The sequence below is a fragment of the Staurois parvus genome, unplaced genomic scaffold (genome assembly GCF_062004578.1).
Source record: "Staurois parvus isolate SC_StPar_1 unplaced genomic scaffold, SC_StPar_1.0 ptg000602l, whole genome shotgun sequence".
NCBI lineage: Eukaryota > Metazoa > Chordata > Amphibia > Anura > Ranidae > Staurois > Staurois parvus.
In genome coordinates this window covers 238,483-257,860 of record NW_028318398.1, presented here as the reverse complement: position 1 = coordinate 257,860, position 19,378 = coordinate 238,483, and the positions used below count along the sequence as shown (strand labels likewise).

The 19,378-nt window shown below is 44.8% G+C and overlaps 1 protein-coding gene across 1 annotated transcript in view; it reads right to left on the bottom strand.

Moving 5' to 3' along the window:
• The window catches only part of LOC149449819 (vomeronasal type-2 receptor 26-like), an 87,035-nt gene that overhangs the window by 36,910 nt on the left and 30,747 nt on the right, over positions 1-19,378 (bottom strand). Inside the window, exons 5-6 of the mRNA XM_089692714.1 lie at positions 4,324-4,644; positions 428-545 (exon numbers count right to left, since the gene is read on the bottom strand). Coding sequence (XP_089548840.1) covers positions 428-545; positions 4,324-4,644 — 439 coding nt within the window. The remainder of the gene's footprint in view (positions 1-427; positions 546-4,323; positions 4,645-19,378) is intronic.

Genomic DNA, 19,378 nt, shown 5'->3' with positions numbered 1-19,378 from the left:
AAACCCCCCTGGAGAACACATTTGTAGGCTTCCCATTGGGTAAGGGGACCCGTAGTATCCGAAGCATGGTCAAGAACAAAATTCTGGATAGCTTTTGTAACCTCTGCAACACATAGGGAGTCTTTAAGCAGAGTATCATTTAAACGCCAGGAAAAACAATGAGAAGACATAGAGAGGTTGTGTATGGTGAGATGGATGGGATAATGGTCCGACCATAAGAAGTGACCAAGTGAGGCTGAAATAGGGGAATCGAGTAAGCACTGCAAAACTAAAAAGTAATCAATGCGGCTGTAAGATGCGTGAGCCGCTGAGAAATAACTATAGTCCCGCTCTGAAGGGTACAGAACATGCCAGACATCCACTGAATGCAAATCATGTAGACGGGATTTAATTTGAGTTAACACTCAGAAGGAAAAAGACGATTTACCTGAGGAAGTATCCAAGGTAGGTGAAAAAGCTATATGAAAGTAACCTCCCGCGATGACACAGGGACCACCAAACGAGGACAATTTGGTCAGAACAGCGGAGAGAAAGGGACCCTGGTCCTGATTGGGACCATAAATATTTACCACCATAAAGACAAAGTCCTGATGTTTCAATTTAAGAACAATATAATGACCGGTAGGATCTATGAGGGAGTCCAAGACCTCAGGACTAAAGATATTATGGAAGGCCACCAACACCCCCTTAGACCTGGCTTGTGTATTAGTACTGTGGTACCATTGGGTGTAGTAGAGACTTTTGGAGAACCGGAATACTGTCCGTATGGAAATGGGTCTCCTGAAAAATTTGGGATCCAGTCTTTTGAAAGTGATAGAGCATTTGGCTCTGCTTCTCTGGGGTATTAAATCCTCTGCAGTTGACAGAGGAGAAATTAATTGGGGTCCTACCCACCATAGGGAATAAAGGGCGAGGGAGACAAATGCCACCAAAGGCGGCCCACAGTGTCGCTCACGATTCTCATGGGAGAAGTAAGAAGGAAAGAGTATGGGGGAAGCAAAAGAGAAAGGAAAATACAAAATAACAGAAGGCATAGAAAAGAAAAAGAGGAACCAGGAAAAGAAGAAAACCAGAGAAGAAAAACTAGTAGACAAAGAACCGTCTAAATATAATACAGTGCGTAAAAAAAAAAAAAAAAACACTGAGAGGCCTAGGTGGGGAACGTCAAAGGCACATTGAGTAGGTCCTGGTCCAGCCCTCCCACAGGGAAACAGATCCAAGAGGGAAGCTACTCAAGTTAAAGAGCAACCCCCTCATAAAAAATGTGTATAACATACCCTCAGGAGGTAAATGGAGGAAAACAAGCTATCCTCCTCCCCAGAGAGGCATGAGCCCACGAGCAGTGGGAGAGCTTCCCCCACAAAAAGAAAGGAGGGGCGCAAAACCCTCACAGGAAGGATTGATGGAGCCCCCTACCATTCCCCCCAAAAACACAGGTTGTAGTACTCAGGAGCTAACCCCAAACCAAAACACACAAGGAATGGATAAAAAAAAAACCACATGTAACAATGACAATTCAAGAAAAATAACATTAATGTAGTTATTTAAGAGCATGGAACCAACAGAACTTCAGAAACCACCTAGTAGGGGTGGAGGCCATGCAGTCAAATGCAAACACAAATAGAAAAAGGAAAACCTCCCAATGCATAGCAGCTGGGAAGTCAACCATCTGGAATCTTCTGAGAAGAGGATCTGGAGAGCTTCTTCCTGCTGGACCACTGCCATTGTGGGGCACAAGGAAGACCTGGAGTTGGCAGATGAAAGGGCCAGTCCGGAAAAGCTACTTGAGGCAGTTCAAAAGTGCCGAGGAAGGTGGACAAGTCCCCAAGAGTGCGGAACTGCACAGATTTACCATTCTGGGAGGCACTGAGTTGAAAGAGGAACCGCCATTGGTATCTAATGTGTCAATCCTGTAACAGCTGAGTGAGTGGGCGCAGGGCTTGGCGCATGTTCAGTGTCTGGCAGGAAATGTCAGGGAGGAATATCACTGGTATCTCGTTAAACAAGATGGTATCTTGTGTGCTGGCTGCACGCATAATGGCATCCTTGACCTTGAAATAGTGAACCCTGCATAGAATATCATGAACAAAAGAGTGGTCAGGATTCCTGTGGCCCAGAGAGCGGTGTACGCAGTCCAGCTCAATATTTGCATCTTTAGGCTGTTGCAGTAACTGGTTGAAGATGGCAGTAACTGCTCCGACTAAGTCCTTAGATTCTATGGACTCTGGAACACCCCTGATCCCTATATTGTTGCGGCTGTTCCTGTTCCCTATATCATCCTGTTGCTACATGAGTTGTTGTAGTATGAGAGTTGAGGGTCCCTTCATGGGACTGTAATGCGTTACAATGGCCGTCAGAGGTATTTTCAATGTCTTCCATACGTAGACAAAGATCCTTCTTAAGATCAGAGATCTCTTGTTTGTATGTGTTCTCTATGCACTTCACACAATGTTCAAAGTCCACCTTAGTAGGTAGGGATCTAATATATTCATGCAAGGACCTGATATGAGACTGCATGTCCCAGCCATTCCCGGAGCAAAGAGATATCTGAGAGGGGCTACGGGACCACTGAGAGAGCTTGTCAGAGTTCCCAGGAAAGGAGAGGCGGCCCTGGGAGCTCACCTGCATGTCTGCTTGCGGCTCTGTGTCCCAAGGAGCAGAAGAAGGCGAGGTCGGCGCAATCTTGCCTGCTGGAATATGCAAGGCCGCGGCCGTAGACCTCATGAAGCCTAAATCGCAGCTGGCTCGTCCCCCACCTGACCTCCTGGGGTTCCAGTGCTGGTTCCTGCCCATGGAGAAAGCGACAGGAGCGGAGGAGAAGGTAAGTATCCCTGTGGCTCCATGCTCCCCAAGTCATGCCCCCCCCCGCTCTCTCATTTTACATGAGAGTTGCTGTTCCCAGTTGCTTCCACTTTGTTATAATACCACTAACCATTGGCCATGGAATATTTAGTAGCAAGGCAATTTCACGGATGGACTTAATGTATAGGGGGCAACTTATCACGGTACCACGCTTGAATTCACTGAGCTCCTGAGAGCGACCCATTCTTTCACCAATGTTTGTAAATGCAGTCTGCATGCCTAGGGGCTTGATTGTATACACCTGTGGCCATGAAGGTGATTGGAACACCTGAATACAATGATTTGGAGGGGTGTCCCAGTACTTTTGGCAATATAGTGTATATGTATAGGGTGTAGCTGAAAAAACATGTTAGTGCCCAATCATACCGGTGCGATTTTAATCTCACCTAATGCAAATTGAAATCGCACCTGAAATTTCATCTAATGAATGTGAATGTCAGTGTCTTAACACATGCGATTTGCTGCAAGGCAATTTCTATAGTTCTTGCATTACTTTTTCTGCAGTTTTGATGCAATTTCACATACATAGAATATAATGGAAATTGCACTGCAAATTGCAAGAAATCATTGAAAATCTTCACAAGTAGAAATAAAGTCTTCAGAAATTGCACCTGAAATTGCACACAAATCTCACAATTTTAAATTGCAGCGGTGTGACCGGTGACTTAGTAGAGGGAAGCCTGACAGAGCAAGGAAACATTAATGCAAAAAAACATTTATTCACCCCGTTCATATTGCAGCGTGATTTGTCCCTGAAAGTGTCCCTACCATGAATGGGCCAATTGGTCCTGTTTGCCCCCTGGCTATAAATTCCCAATCCTCCTCTAAATATGTCAACATAACTAACAAAACTGTTTTATTACAGGAACAACTTTTCTTTTTTTTTTTGGTAGAGGGATTGAATATTTGAAATTTGACCATATCGCTTTTTTATTTTATATTTTCCAAAAAAAGAGAGTACTCTACCTTGTGCCTGTAAGGTTGTTTTGTAGTCAATGTTCCTTTATAGATCAGGTTCATATAATGCAGTACTTCAGCCATAGCTTTCACTGCATAATAAATTCGTGGAGAGAGTCCTTGATGCACAAAAGGAAATAAATTTGGACACATTTCTTCCATTATACAATCAGCAAAGTTAAGTGGACATGATATGGTTCTATTTTCATTTTCTTTGTTTGCAGACATACACTTTGCAATTGATAAAATATAGATGTCTCCAAATGAATTAGTTAAGCTAAAAGTCTTGTCAATTCCATCAAAAAAATGTTGTTTATTTGGAATGAATAAAGGATATAAATCCACAGCCAAGCTACCATTAAAGGCAGGTAGTGGATTATATCCAGAAAAGCTCAAATACCTCAGAGGAGGAAAGATAAATGTTTTTTCAAAGCTAGTACTTACATCATGTAAATACATATAAAATACACTCTGACTGATAAGTGATCCACATATTACAATTACTTTAGCTTTAGACTCTTTAATAACAGAGATATCACGTTTTATAGCACGCTCTATATCAGTGTCAGCAGCAAACATATAAGACCCGATTGATATTGTATATTCCACACAAATACTGTTACTTTTCATGTACTTTATTAATATCTCTTTATCTTTTTCTCCAGCATCATCTTGTGATGCAATTATTCCAACCCACGTCCAGCTAAAATGTTTCAGCAACTTAATAACAGCCATATAATGAACGTGGTCATTCTGAACTGTCCGGAATACATGAGGATAGAGAAGCCTGTTGGTTAGAGAATAGTCCGTAGCTCCATAACTGATCTATAGAACAGAAAAAGAGCCATTATTTTCAATGCTGAAGTCGATTTTATGAAATATATCCACAAGACAAAAGGAATTAAATCAGTCTACTATAGTCTAGACCGGGGGTCAGCAACCGATAGATTGCTATCTATCAGTTGATCGTGGCTAGGTGACTGGTAGATGGTGGTCTGGGCTTGCGGACCCCCCATCTCTGAGCATCAAACAGAGTGCAATGCTACTTGTAAAGTTGGAGCTGTAGTAGGGAGCAAGAGCCACATAAGCCGATGCCTCCTCTGTAGTGGCGGCTCCTGTCCCATGATACCCACTACACTCCACCTCTTATCCCGGCTAGTGGCCTCTAGAGTGGTGCCGGCAGCAGGAAAGAAGAGATCTTCAGGTCAGTGTGAAGTAATACACTGGGCATAATAGTATAGTATTTTTTATATATAGTAGTAATGGCGGTGATCAGCGACTTTTAGCGGGACTACGGCGGGCATTCTGACACTGGGGGGAACTGACTAACTGCCACTGAGATCCACAGTGACACTAATACAGTGATCAGTGCTAATAAAATGCACTGACACTGTACTAATTGCCCTGGGTAGGAAGGGGTTAGGAAGGTGTTTTATTATGTAAGCAGCATGCTGTTGTTTACATACAGACCTCTCCCGTGTCAGTGTTTCTTGGCGATTGCCAGGTGTTGGTGGTCAATCTTCGGCCAGGACCCTGTGATTGACAGCTGTAGCCACCGATGGCAGCATATGTAGGGAGGCACGTGTGCGACCCCTACCAGATAATGCAAAATCACATTTATATATGTGAATTTGCATAGCCCTGCCACCCTGTAGCAGAAGTTCTGCTATAGGGTGGTCAGGAAGAGGTTAAGGTTGCCTACCCCTGGTCTAGACATATAGGGGTTTATATACTAAAGCTGGTTCACTCAGAATCTGGTGGAGCTGTGCATGGTAGCCAATCAGCTTCTTTGCTGCAAGGAGAGGAGAGAAAGCGGTACGGATTTCAAATCCCTAGACCTGTGAAGTTTTTTTTTTCTCCTCTCCTTGCAGGGATGACAGTACGGGCTAGATGGCAACTGATTGGTCAGCACCATCCATGTGAGGGTGCTGATTAATAAAAAGCCCTCTAGCCCAAACTGTCATCCCTGCAAGGAGAGAAGGAAAAGTGGTGGGGATCTGAAATCCTCACCACTTTTTCTCCTCTCCTACCACTGAGAATATGAAGCATCTGCTTCCATAGTATACATCTCAAATCGCCCACCCTCCGCTCAGCATGGGATGAGCGCAGGGAGGTTTTCCACACCAATCCTGTGTGAACTCAAGATATAACAAGCCTGGTCCAGTAGCTATCAGTAGGGATGAGCTTCTAGTTCAGCGTCAACCCATGTTCTGACGGAGTTTTGCTTGTTTGGAGGTTCAGCGAATGAGTCAAACATCCTGCTGGAGTGGGAAATGCAACAGTATTGCTAACACTGAATCATCCCCACCGAACCCATTTCATTGGAAATTCACAGCTTAAAGGTGAATGTGAACAAAGGGGTGGGGATAGTAAACAGCATAGGGTGCCCCCCAAAATTCATAGGAGAGACACCACCAACATTTTTAGGGGCCTTGCCAGAAAGAATGTGGATTCTCTTCAAATTCTACACCTGACTATTTGAGTCTTGTATTGTGTTTAAGGGGTAATCCGACACAGAAGTGAAAAAAAAGCATAGGGCCCCTCTCCAATATCCATACCAGGCCCTTATCCAAGCATGCAGCCTAGATGGCCGGGAATGGGGGGAGGGTACTTTTTCCTCCTCCTGAACCATACCAGGCCACATGTCCACAATATGGGCCTTGCCTTGAGGGACAACCTTGGCAAAGCACCTTGTCCCCATGAGAACAAGGGTGTTTAAATGTGGATATGCATTCCACGCGGGAGTAGGGGGCGGAGCCTGACAATGGCGGCGGCGGGGAGTTCGTGGTAGGAGCTCTTGCACGAGGCTCCTCTGTCTGATCCCCCCCCCTTGGCCCCAAATCCCCCCCGGATGCATGGAGCTCCAGAAGGCTGAGACTCACCTCGGCCTGGCGGGCCCCTTTGATGAGCGACGGCCCGCGGGAGGGAGAGCCTTGGAGCTGGAGAGCAGCGGTGAGAGGCTGGAATAGTGAGCCTGGTTGCCGGGAGACGAGGAGGTGCGGCCAGGACACGTGACCTGTTGCAGTGCATCCCTGGGAGGCGAGGAAGCCGGCTGGCCGGCAAGCGGCTGACAGGGAGCAGGAGAGACACTGATCTGCTGAAAACGTCCAGCTATCCCGGACCCCTGTCGTGGTGCTGGCAGGGAAGAACAGCCTGGTCCAAGGCAGGAGAGAGTGGAAGAAAGTCCTGGAGGGTCCCCCTGAGAGGAGGTGGAGAGGAGCTGACCTGCTAAAAGAAACTGGAGGAGGGAGCCTGGAGCCGTCTCACGAGAAGAAATGTGCAAGGAGGGTGAGTGAGTCTGGCTGTGGCTTCACACATAAAATCTGTATTGAGTTAGTGGGGAATCAGTGTGAGAGAAAAGGGGGGACCCCCAGAGAAGAGAATATAAATAAAGAGAAGAACGTATGTAGGAAAGAAAAGTGAATGGACAGGGCTGGGACTTGCAAATCATATAAACGGCTTCTTCTTAACACAAATCTCTAGAGAAATAGAAAAGATACAGAAGAAATGAAAAATAAAAGTGCAAAAGGAACGGGGCCAAAAGGGACCCAAACGGGTACAATTAAAAAGTACACATCCCAGGGAAACGTGACCCCGGAAAGGCCCCAGAGTAGAAATGACAAAGGAGAATTAGATCTAAGTATGCAAATTAGCCCTAAACAATTAATGGACTTGGATATTAGTAGTCAACAAATATCAGAGACAGGAAAAGAGCTCCAAATCCCAAATAAAAAATAAATGACAGAAACGTTTAAAGAATTGGAGAGAACAAGAAAGCAAGAAATGGTAAATATTCGGAATGACCTGGGGCAGTTGTTGCTAAGAGTGGAAGAAACGGAGCAGAAAGTTAAAAATCAGACCCAGATTATTTCCGAATTAGAGAAGAAGATAATTAATATGGAAAAAGTTCAGGAAAAATTGCAGTACAAGGTGGAAATCCAAGAGAATAGAGAAAGATGGAGAAATATAAGGATAAGAGGGATACCGGAAAGTCTAAAAGGAGAAATATTGGAAGAGGAGGTTTACAAAATTCTGAACTTTATAATGGGAAACTCTGATATGGAAAGGACTAATATAGAAGGAATCTCTAGAGTCGGGAGACTCCAGGGGAACTATGAGAAGGAAAGGTCGAGAGACATACTTGTTAAATTTTATGAACTGCAGCAAAGGGAAAGAATTTGGAGGGAAACTAAGGGAAAACCAGTAATAAAATATGGAGAAATGGATATCCAAATTTATGCGGACTTGTCATCGGAGACTCTCCGGAGGAGGAGAGCTCTGAGGCCTTTGCTGGAGCTGATGAAAAAACAGAAGGTGCAATATAGATGGGGAGTACCGGAGTGCTTAATAGGATGGAAAAACGGAATAACAGCCTATTTGAGGTTCCCAGAGGACTTGAGAAACTTTTGCGATAGATTTGAAATGCAGAGAATTGAAATTAATGGTTGGGAAGAAGAATCCAGGGGAAATAGATTGAAAAGAGGGGAGGAGTGGAGACGGGTGGCGGGGGGGAGGTAGGGTGGGGAGGGAGAGGAGAAGTGAGAGAAGAGGGGTTTTTTTTTCTCTCTTTCTGAACCTCCTTGCTCCCAATCCAGCGCCTTCCCCCCCCCCCGCTACTCCAGCTTAACTTCTTCCCTTGCTTTCTTTAGAAGTATAAGTAGAAAGAGGGTCAATGGGGGGATTCGGAGGGGAGGGAGGCTGTCCATGGGAGGAGCGTAGCCCTAAGGATTAAGTCAAAGGTGGATGTTAGCTCCACAAATGATGTTGAGGCAAAACGAAGGCCTAAAAAGAGGGGGGAGGAGGGAGGGGAGAGGTGGTGGGGGTGGGGGATTGAGGGGAGTACTGAGAGAGGGGGGGAGGGAGGGGGAGAGAAAAGAGTATTGGGATAAAAACGCTCAATAGGAATAAGAAAGAGGAAGGGAAGGAGGAAGAAGGAGTTAGCAGGAAAAGAGTAAGATGGAAGAAATCCAATATATAACCTACAATGTAAAAGGGTTAAGCTGTCCAGGAAAGAGATTTAGGCTATTTAAAGAACTCCAACATAGAAAATACTCAGTGGTATTTTTGCAGGAAACACACTTAGAGATAGATTCAAAGGTTAGATTGAGGACTAGATATTTTCCAACATGGTTCTATGCGGACTCACCAACTAAAAGAGCAAAGGGAGTTGCTATAGGCTTTGCAAAGAACGTAAGGTTTGAGGTGGAGGAGAGATTAACGGATCCGGAGGGAAGGTTTTTATTTTTGAGAGGTAAATTACAGGAAATAGAGTGCACAATAGCAAACATATATAGCCCAAATAAAAAGCCGGAGAGGTTTATGAGAGAAGTGTTGAAGAGATTGATGGATTTTAAAAGGGGATGTATGATAATAGCGGGGGGACTTTAACATCTGTATGGACCCACGGATGGATACCACTTCCTGTGTGAGGAGGGAAGAAAGCAAGCCCTTGAGAATGTTAAAGAAACTTTTGCATGAGTGTCAATTAGTGGACATCTGGAGAATCAGGAACATGAAGGAGAGAGATTATACTTTCTTTTCGCATGTACATGAGACTTATTCTAGACTAGATTACATATTAGTAGAACACCGATTGATAGAGTTGGTGGTAGAAGTAAAAATAGGAGGAAGCACCCTGTCGGATCACGCCCCAGTTGCAATGAAGTTAAGATGGGGTAGAGAGGAGAGAGAAGGATATGTGTGGCGGTTGAATGAGGCACTGCTCATGGATGAAGAGATTGGTCAAAGAATAGAGAGGGAAATTGAATGGTTTTTTGAAGAGAATGAAACAGAAGATGTGTCGGTTGCAACGGTGTGGGAAGCACATAAAGCTTACATTAGAGGTCTACTCATTGCAATGGGGGCAAAAAAGAAAAAAGAAAGGAGAGAAAAGATAAATAGATTATTAAATGAAATATATGATCACGAACAGGTGCATAAAAGGGAAAGATCTAAGGAGATAATGCAGCTGATAATAAAAAAGAAAGAAGAATTAGAGAAAGTAATGGAGGAGGAAAAAAGAAGAGTCTTTAATAAAATAACATGTAAAAGGTATAGATGGGGAGATAGGCCGGGAAAGTATTTAATGAGAACTTTAAGAAAGAAGAAAAATAGAAATTATATTGAGAAAATAAGAAATCCTAAGGGGGAATTTGTACACTCAACCAAGGATATTGCTAGAATATTTAAAGAGTATTATAATGAGCTGTATAATATCATACCTCAGGATACGTTTAAGTAAACGGAAATAGTAAATAGGGAGAAAAGAAAGACATACCTAGAGGATGCAGGCCTACCAAAATTAAGAGAAACACAACTGAACTCTTTAGAGGCAGAAATAACTTCAGAGGAAATAAAAATAGCGTTAAAAATCATGGCGGGAGGGAAAAGTCCGGGCCCGGATGGATATACGGCTAAATACTATAAAAAATATAATGAGCTTTTAACCTCCCTGGCGGTATGATTATTTCAGATTTTTGGTGCTGAAAGCGGTACCATTTTTTGCATGGAAATATGTATTTTTTTAATTGTAGGCCTGTAATTTTTAGGAAAAACTCACTGAAATCTGTCCGAACAAGAGTCTAGTAAACATCCCGGGTATGATAAAATTTGAAACACAAAATCATAAATTATAATTTAATAAATAATCATAAAAATAATATAAAAATAATAAAAAATTTAATTCAATAATATAATCAAACCAAAAACACTGAAATTTGAAATATAGCGCCAAGTTCGCACATTGCTGAGCTCAGTCGCAGAATCGTTTTCAGTGTCTGATGAGGAATTTCCCCCACGAATCATTATCACTCAATTCTGCAAGTGGTTCTGATTTACTATCGCTGTTCTCTAGCTGATCTAAACCGCTTTTGACCTAAAGGGACACTTTTTGGACACCATGGATGTTTCTCAGTTTCCAGGCAGAAAGAACAGACAAAATGCAGGCAGGGCGCCGGACAAAGCACTCGGGACAAAATGTATGTGAAATTGGTTGAGACAGCAATGTTTTACTATGTAAAATGTAAAAAAAAAAAAATGACATTTTTTAAAATTTTTAAATTTCCCGCCGCCGGCGGCGCCTGTATGTCCCGACGTCACAGGGACAGGACACAGAAGCCGGATGCCGGCATCGGCCAGAGGAGATGGCCGGGGACGCTGCAGGGGACACATCGTGGGAGCGCAGGGTAAGGTAAGTGAAGAACACATGCCGGAGCAGTGCCGCATGGTATTCCCGAGTGTAGCTCGGGGTTACCGCTTTTGGTACTGAAATGTTACCCCGAGCTACACTCGGGAATACCGCCAAGGAGGTTAATACCTAAAATGAAGATTTATATGAATGCTTTGGGGAATGGGATGGAGATAAGGGGAGAATCTTTACAGGCTAATATAGTATTGATACAGAAGGAAGATAAAGACCCCTCGCAATGTGCAAGTTATCGACCAATGGCACTGCTGAATGTTGACACTAAAATATACGCAAAGGTTTTGTCAAATAGACTGAAAAAGCTGATGCCGGAGTGGATACATAGAGACCAGGTGGGGTTTGTCTCGGGAAGAGAGGGCAGAGACAATGCTTTGAGATCATTGTTGCTTATACAGGAGGGTAAAAAAGGGAAAACTCCAATGATACTGATGTTGATAGATGCTGAGAAGGCATTCGACAGAGTAAGTTGGGGTTTTATGATGGACACTCTGGAAGCGTTAGGAATAGGAGATAGAATGAGAGGGTGGATTGGAGAATTATATAGAGGGCCTACCACTACCATAATGGTAAATGGAGGAAGATCAGAGTATTTTAAGATGTCAAATGGCACAAGACAGGGATGTCCATTGTCTCCATTGTTATACGTGTTATCACTGGAGCCCTTACTGTCCATAATTAGGAAGAACATAGACATAAAAGGAATAAAGATAGGAGATAGAGAACATAAGGTAGTGGCATATGCGGACGATTTGATGTTTTATGTTGGAAACCCTAGAACAGCACTTCCAAATTTAATGAAAGCATTGAGGGAGTACAGAGACCTATCGAATCTGAAAATTACCCCGACAAAGACTAAAATCTTAAACATAAACCTCAAAAACAGCGAAAAAGAAAAATTACAAGAGGAATTCCCCTTCCTTTGGAGAGATAAAGAACTAAAATATCTAGGAATAAAACTATCAGCCTCAATTAAGAACCTATATAAAGCAAATTATATAACATTATTAAATGAGATTAAGGAGGAGCTGAGGAGAGTAGGAAATGGAAATCCATCATGGATAGGTCGTATAAACTTGATAAAGATGGTAATTGTCCCCAAAGTATTATACAGATTTCAAATGATCCCAATCAAACTCCCAGAGGCATACTTTAAAGAACTCAGGAAAATGATAATAAAATGTATATGGAGGAATAAAAAACCTAGAATAGGTTATGAAACATTGACTAGAAGTAAAGAAAGAGGAGGATTGGGGATACTAGACTTTAGGAGATATTACAAAGCGGGGATAATTGCGAGAATCTTTGACTGGATTCATAATCCAGAGAAAAGCTGGGTTAAAATAGAGACAGCACTGAGTGGAATAAGTTTAAGTAAAAATATTTGGGTACCCGCACAATATAGGGAATTAGAGGAGAGCACAAGCACGTACACTCTTAATGTTTTAAAAGAATGGGATTTACTACACAGACAAAAGGGGTGGGTTTTTAACTCACATTTAATACCACTTAGGAACACAAAATTTTTCATCCAGGGTAAGGATAGTATAGCAGGGAAATGGATTATAAAACAGGAGGCGCAATTGAGAGATATAATGATAGGAGAGGAAATAGGGTCATATAGGGATATGGAGGAAAGAAAGGGTGAAGTCTTTAATAAGATGGATAGACTAAGATATTACCAACTGAAGTACTTTTTTGAAAGCCTTCCAAAGCCTATAAGAACTAGAAAAGATTGGAATCCATTTGAGAGAATATTTGAGTCACGGGGAAATGGTAGACACGGATTGGCAAAAATACACAAGATATTAATGGAACTTGACACAGACACAAAATTAACGCACATAGAGAAATGGGAAAGAGATATGGGGAGAAAAATAGAGGAGGAGGAGCAGAGGGAAATGTTCACATTAATTCACGAAAATATTAGTATGAGGGAAGTAGAAATAAATTTTAAGTGTTTGAATAGATGGCATATTACACCCAACGTGGAGCACAAGATGAACATGGAAATATCACGGATGTGTTGGAGAGGTTGTGGAGAGGAGGGCACGTGGTATCATGTCTGGTGGGAGTGTCCAGAAATACAGGTGTTCTGGCGGAGGATAGTTCATTTGATAGGGAAAATCACTAAAATCAATATAGGATTAGATCCAGAATTATGTCTCCTCCATATCTCAGAACTCTCTGTGAAAACATACAAGAGTTCGGGGATATGGCATTACTTGACCGCAGCAAAGAGTCTGATACCCAGGTTCTGGAAGAAAAGAGAGGTGCCAACTGAGGAGGAATGGATGGCTAAAGTAAATCAGATCGCTGGGACAGAAAGATTGTATTATACGCACGAGGACAAGTTGGAGTTATATAAAAAAAATGGAAAGGCTGGGAAGAATACAGAGAAAAGGTGAAATATATGAAGAGATAATATTCCTGGAAGCCGGCTTAGAACTGGGATTTAGAAACAACAGAATAATATGGAGGTAACGAGAGTAAAGAGAATGTTGAGCGTGGGAGGGGGTGGAGGAGATAGGGGGGTGGAGGGGGGGGGGGAGTAGGGGAGGGGGGGAGGGTAAGAAAAGAAAGTCATATACAGGGATAATTTATGTAAGAAGAAAACGTTTGTGATAATTATTTTAATAGAAATGTTGAAATGTTTTGTATATGAAATGGAAAATTAATAAATATTTATAAAAAAAAAAAAATGTGGATATGCAATCTCTGTACCTGACCAGATTTCCCCGGCACTTCAATGCATTATGTGACATTTGTCTTGGTACTCTCTCCAATCACAAACTTCACCCCTGCTGCCCTTCATCCTGTTGCTGCTTTCTGTGATCCTGAACCTTGTCCTGGTCCAGTTCCTTACCTGTCTTACTTGCTTCTCCTTGCCAGTTATCCTGATCCTGCTTCCTATGAACCTTTATCCCCATCCTCCTGTTCCTACTGCCTGTACCTGCTTCCTGTGTATGTGATTCCTGTTCTGGCCCTGTTCCTGACCAGGGGCGGACTGACCATTTGAGCACTCGGGCACTGTCCGAAGACCCGGGGTCAGTAGGGGGCCCCATGAGATGCCCCTGGTACCTTTAATTGGCTTTTTCATAGGCTTTTTTGGGTGTAGGCTAGAACACAGGGGCCCTATGATCCCCTATTGCCTGGGGGGCCCCATGAGTTGTCATTCCGCCCCTGTTCCTGACCCATCATATCCACTGTTCCTTGTTCCTCCTAACTTACACTGTGTTACCTGACTCCTCCTGCTGCTTTGCATTTAGTTTAGGTAGTTTACACTTGTACATATCTTAGGAAATTTGCATTGGTTTGTAGATTATTTAATTAAAGTGGTAGAAAAGGTAAAATGTGTTTTACCTTAATACATTCTCTGTAAAAAATCTTTTAAGAAGCAACTCTCCCCACAGCCCCCCTATATACTTACCTGAGCTCGATCTTGGTCCATCACCGCGCATGTCTGCCATCTCCCACAGCATTGGGAGCCATTGGCTCAAGACCAGTGAGTAGACAGTGGGGGCCAGGCCAAGCCGGGATGTATGTCTGAATAGACACATGAAGCTCAGCTTTGAAGCAAGCACACACAAGTGACCACCATAGGAAGCGGCTTCCTATGGTGGGCAATAAGGAGGGGAGAGGAGCCTGGAATGCCGGCACGGGACCCCAGGATGGGAGGATTGGGGTTTCTCTGTGCAAAACCATTACACAGAGCATGTACTGTAAGTATGACATGTTTGTTATTTATTGAAAAAAAAAATGAAACTTTAATGTCATTTTAATTGTCAGGTTAGATAGGGAGTTTTGTGTTTTGTTGGTGTTTGTATTTAAAAAAAAAAGTGTGCATTCCTAATAAATCTTATTACTTTTCCTGCTTTTCAGTCTGGTCCTATTGGTGTAGCCCTACATAACTGGTCACCAATCCAACATCTGGAGCGAGAGCTGGAACGCACCAAGGACTGCAGCGCTGGTGTGATGAAGTCATGCCACGCTGAGTTCCATGATGCGTTCAGTGGTGTATTTAGTCCTTGTGCTTCCCTATGCAACACGTGACCAACCCCCCCCCCCCCGCACCACCACACTCTGCCACCACTGACTGCCGCAACCATGGCCCCCTGGCCTAGGGTTGCCACCGTTTCTTTAAGCCAAACCTGAACACTGTAGCGGTGCAGGGCAAATTTATTTACTGAAGTATACACTATAGGATCATAAAAGACCTGGGACACCTTTAGGTGCCCGAAGGCACCTAAAGCGAGGCACATAGCGTGCCACGGCGAACAGTGGGTGTGGCCAAATTTCTCTTGCTGACATCATCACCCCATTCCCCCAATAATGCCAGTCCTGCCTACAGCCACCCACAGCTCTTGGAATGGCATTTGTGTGTGAGTATTTTGTTTACTTGGGGAGTCACAGCCGGATCAGACTAATGTGCCAATTTTCTTGCAGACTGAAATGTGGACACATGATTTAAAACCCAGACTGTCAGGGTGAATCCTGGACAGGTGGAAGTCTAGGTATTCTATGGATGAGCAGTGAATTAAATAGTAGTGTGTGATCAGATCTCGTCCAGCTAGATGGCACTGGGGGTGTATGAAGTCTGCCTTACCTCCCAGTACACAGCATTCTGGACATAAGAGCATATAGAGTGGTCACCCTGAGCTCCTCCAGTCTATGGGATCTATTCATGGTATACAGCTCACAGCCATCCCACCCCTAAGTGTGGTCACTACTGGATCAGATCAAATGTCCTCTGCCAGGAAATCTGTATCATCCTTCCTAGTGCTCCCCCAGACAGAGGAATTTGGGGCATTCCAAAAAAGAAGCAGCTAATGGAGGAAGAAGAGAACCAACTGAACTATTCCCCTTCAGTCTGCATTCAGTGGTACTGGAGGAGGGGGCATAGAGCCTCTGGTGGGACATCCAGCCTCCACCACAGACTGTTCACACTGGACCATTTGTGAGATTTTTACATTCACTTTGATGCGCACATACACTGTCATGTGATCTCATGGATGAGGAATGATCATTACAAAGCACTGGAGGATCACACACACTGCTAGAGCCGAGGTCTGACCTCACATGTCACTCATCACACAGACAGGAGCCCGGCATGTGCATCCACTGATGGCTGTCCTACACTCACCACACTGCAACAAGAAACCAGCCCATCATCATTACCCTCCCTCTAACATTGCTCCCCTGTCATCACCACCGATCCCCACTCTACTTCTCCCCCCACCAGAGGAAAGCAATCAGAGCATCAGTTGGTGAAACACTGAGCAAGCCAGAATAATGACCCCCGGCTCCACTGATTACAGAAGAGCTCTACTACATTTTCCTAACAGCCTGTACTAACTAGGAAGGTGCTACACTTGCAAAAGCTTTGCTATTCTGGGCAGGGGCTCACAGTGAAAACAAAAGGGGGAGGCTAAGCATTTTATCAAGCAGGATGCAATCAGGGGATGGGGGTTTAATTAAAGACAACATACTAAATATAATTGTCCTTTAAAACTTAATACCAGGAGTTCCGTGCACAAAACAGTTATTTTCACAATCATTTCAGTTGCATTGAATAACATGCTTTTTCTCATTGGCTTTATATTATTAGAATTTTGCACATGATGGAAAGATAAAAGGAATATTATTATTATCATTATTATTATACAGGATTTGTGGTGCCAACAGTTTACTCAGAGCTTTACAGTATAAAGGGGGACAATACAGCAACAATACAGTTCAATACGAGAGGGTTCGGAGGACCCTGATCCTGGTAGCTTATAATCTAAGAGGGAGGGGCTGGTGGTACAAATGGTAATAACTGTGGGGGATGGACTGGTAGGAGGAATAGAAGATTCCATTATTAGCTGAGGGCAGGATAGGCTTCCCTGAAGAGAGAGGTTTTCAGAGATCGCCTAAAAGTGTAGGCTATAGATGGACAAATTGGGGTAGAGAGTTCCCGAAGATGGGGGAGGCTCTTGAGAAGTCTTGGAGATGAGCGTGGGAGAAGGAGACAAGCGAGCTAGAGAGCAGGGGGTTGTGCGAGGAGCAGAGAGGATGATTTGGGTGATATTTGGAGACAAGATCGGTGATGTAATTTTGGGCAGAGTTATAAATGGCTTTATATTATTATTATTATACAGTATTTATATAGCGCCAAAGGGTATGCTCAGCGCTGTACAGTAGCAAGGGGGACAGAACATGAGACAAGATAGTAACAATACAATACACAAGGGGTTCGAGGGTCCTGCTTTTTTGAGCTTACAATCTAGGAGGGAGGGAAAGGTGGCAGAGGAGGAGATGGCTGTGGGGGATGGAGTGGCGGGAGGAGTGGAGGAGGTTAGTTGTTAGGTGAGGTCAGGTGTTAGGTGAGGTTTGGGTAGGCTTCCCTGAAGAGGAGGGTTTTCAGAGTGTGCCTGAAGGTGAGGAGGGTAGGTGACAGTCTGATGGATTGGGGTAAGGAGTTCCAGAGGATGGGGGAAGTCCTGGAGAAGTCCTGCAATCGAGCGTGGGAGGAGGAGACCAGGGAGCTAGAGAGTAGGAGGTCCTGTGAGGAGCGGAGGTCACGGGTAGGGTAGTATTTGGGTATCAGGTCAGTTATGTAGTTTGGGGCGGCATTGTGAATGGCTTTGTAGGTCAGAGTTAGCAGGTTGAATTTGATGCGTTGGGCAATCGGGAGCCAATGAAGGGATTGGCAGAGGGGGGAGGCAGATGTGGAGCAGTTGGTGAGGTGGATGAATCTAGCCGCTGAGTTTAGGATCGACTGGAGTGGGGATAGCATTCGTTTGGGTAGGCCAGTGAGAAGGGAATTGCAATAGTCCAGGCGTGAGATGATGAGGGAGTGTACGAGTTGTTTGGTGGTGTCTGGGGTGTGGAATGTGCGAATCTTGGAGATGTTGGGGAGCTGGAGCCTACAAGATCTAGTTAGCAGTTGGATGTGGGGTAGGAAGGAGAGGTAAATTTGGGTGTCGTCGGCATAGAGGTGGTAATTGAAGCTGTGGCAGTGAATACGTTTGCCAAGGGAGGAGGTATAGATGGAGAAAAGGAGGGGCCCGAGGACAGAGCCTTGGGGGACCCTGACAGAGAAGGGGAGGGAGGGGGAGGTGGCAGTGTTGTAGGTGATGCTGAAGGAGTGTTGGGAAAGGTAGGAGGAGAACCAGGAGAGAGCAGCATCCTTGATGCCCAGGGAGTGCAGTTTAGCAAGGAGGAGAGGGTGGTCAACAGTGTCGAAGGCCGCGGAGAGGTCGAAGAGCAGGAGGATAGAATAGTGGCCATTGGCTCTGGCGGTTAGGAGGTCGTTTGTGATTTTAAGTATGGTGGTTTCGGTGGAGTGCAGGGGACAGAAGCCAGACTGTAGGGGGTCAAGGAGGTTGTTATCAGTGAGGTGGGCGCTTAGGCGATTGTAGGCCAGGCGCTCAAGGAGCTTGGAAGTGAAGGGCAGCAAGGAGATGGGTCTAAGGTTGTTAAGGTTGGTGGGGTCAAGGGAGGGTTTTCTGAGTATGGGGGTGATGTGTGCGTGCTTTAGAGGGGAGGGGAAGGTGCCAGTGGAGAGGGAGAGATTGAAGATGTGGGTGAGGGAGCGAATGATGGAGGGGGGGTGACTGGAGGAGCTGTGAGGGGATAGGGTCCAGGGGGCAGGTGGTGAGGCAGGCTTCAGTGAAGACCTTAGAGACCTCCTCGGGGGTGGTTGGGCTGAAGGAGCGGAGTGTTGGGGAGGTGATGATGTGCGGGGCATTAGGTATAGTGGGGGGTAGTGCGGCTATGAGGTCGGGGGAGAGGACGGTTGAGGGGTTGAAGGAGGGCGGGAGGCTGGGTGGAGAGGTGGATTGTGAGTTGACAATGTCCTTACGGATTGCGTCAATCTTGTTTTGGAAGTGATTGGCAATCTCGTGGGCGGTGAGTGAGGTGCTGGGTGGGGGTGGAGGGGGAGAGAGCAGAGATTTGAAAGTGGAGAAGAGCCAACGAGGACAGGTGGAGAGGGTGTTGATAAGGGTTATGAAATAGGCTTGCTTGGCGGCGTGGAGGGAGGTGGTGTAGGCGAGGTAGGCGGCTTTATAGAGGGAGAACGCGCGAGGGGATCTAGTTTTGCGCCATAAGCGCTCCAGCGCGCGACTGCGTCATTTGAGGCATTTTGTGTGGTCATTTTGCCAGGGTAGAAGCGGTCGGGGTCTAATGCTATGTGTGGTTAGGGGTGCCAGGGAGTCAAGGGCAGCTGACAGTGAGTCATTGTATGCAGTAGTGGCCAGGTCAGGGCATGACAGAGGGAGGATACTGTCATACAGACGGTCAGCTGCTGGGTGGAGATGGGTCGGGTTCAGATTGCGGAGGTTGCGGGTGATGGTTAGACGCTTGGGGGGGGGG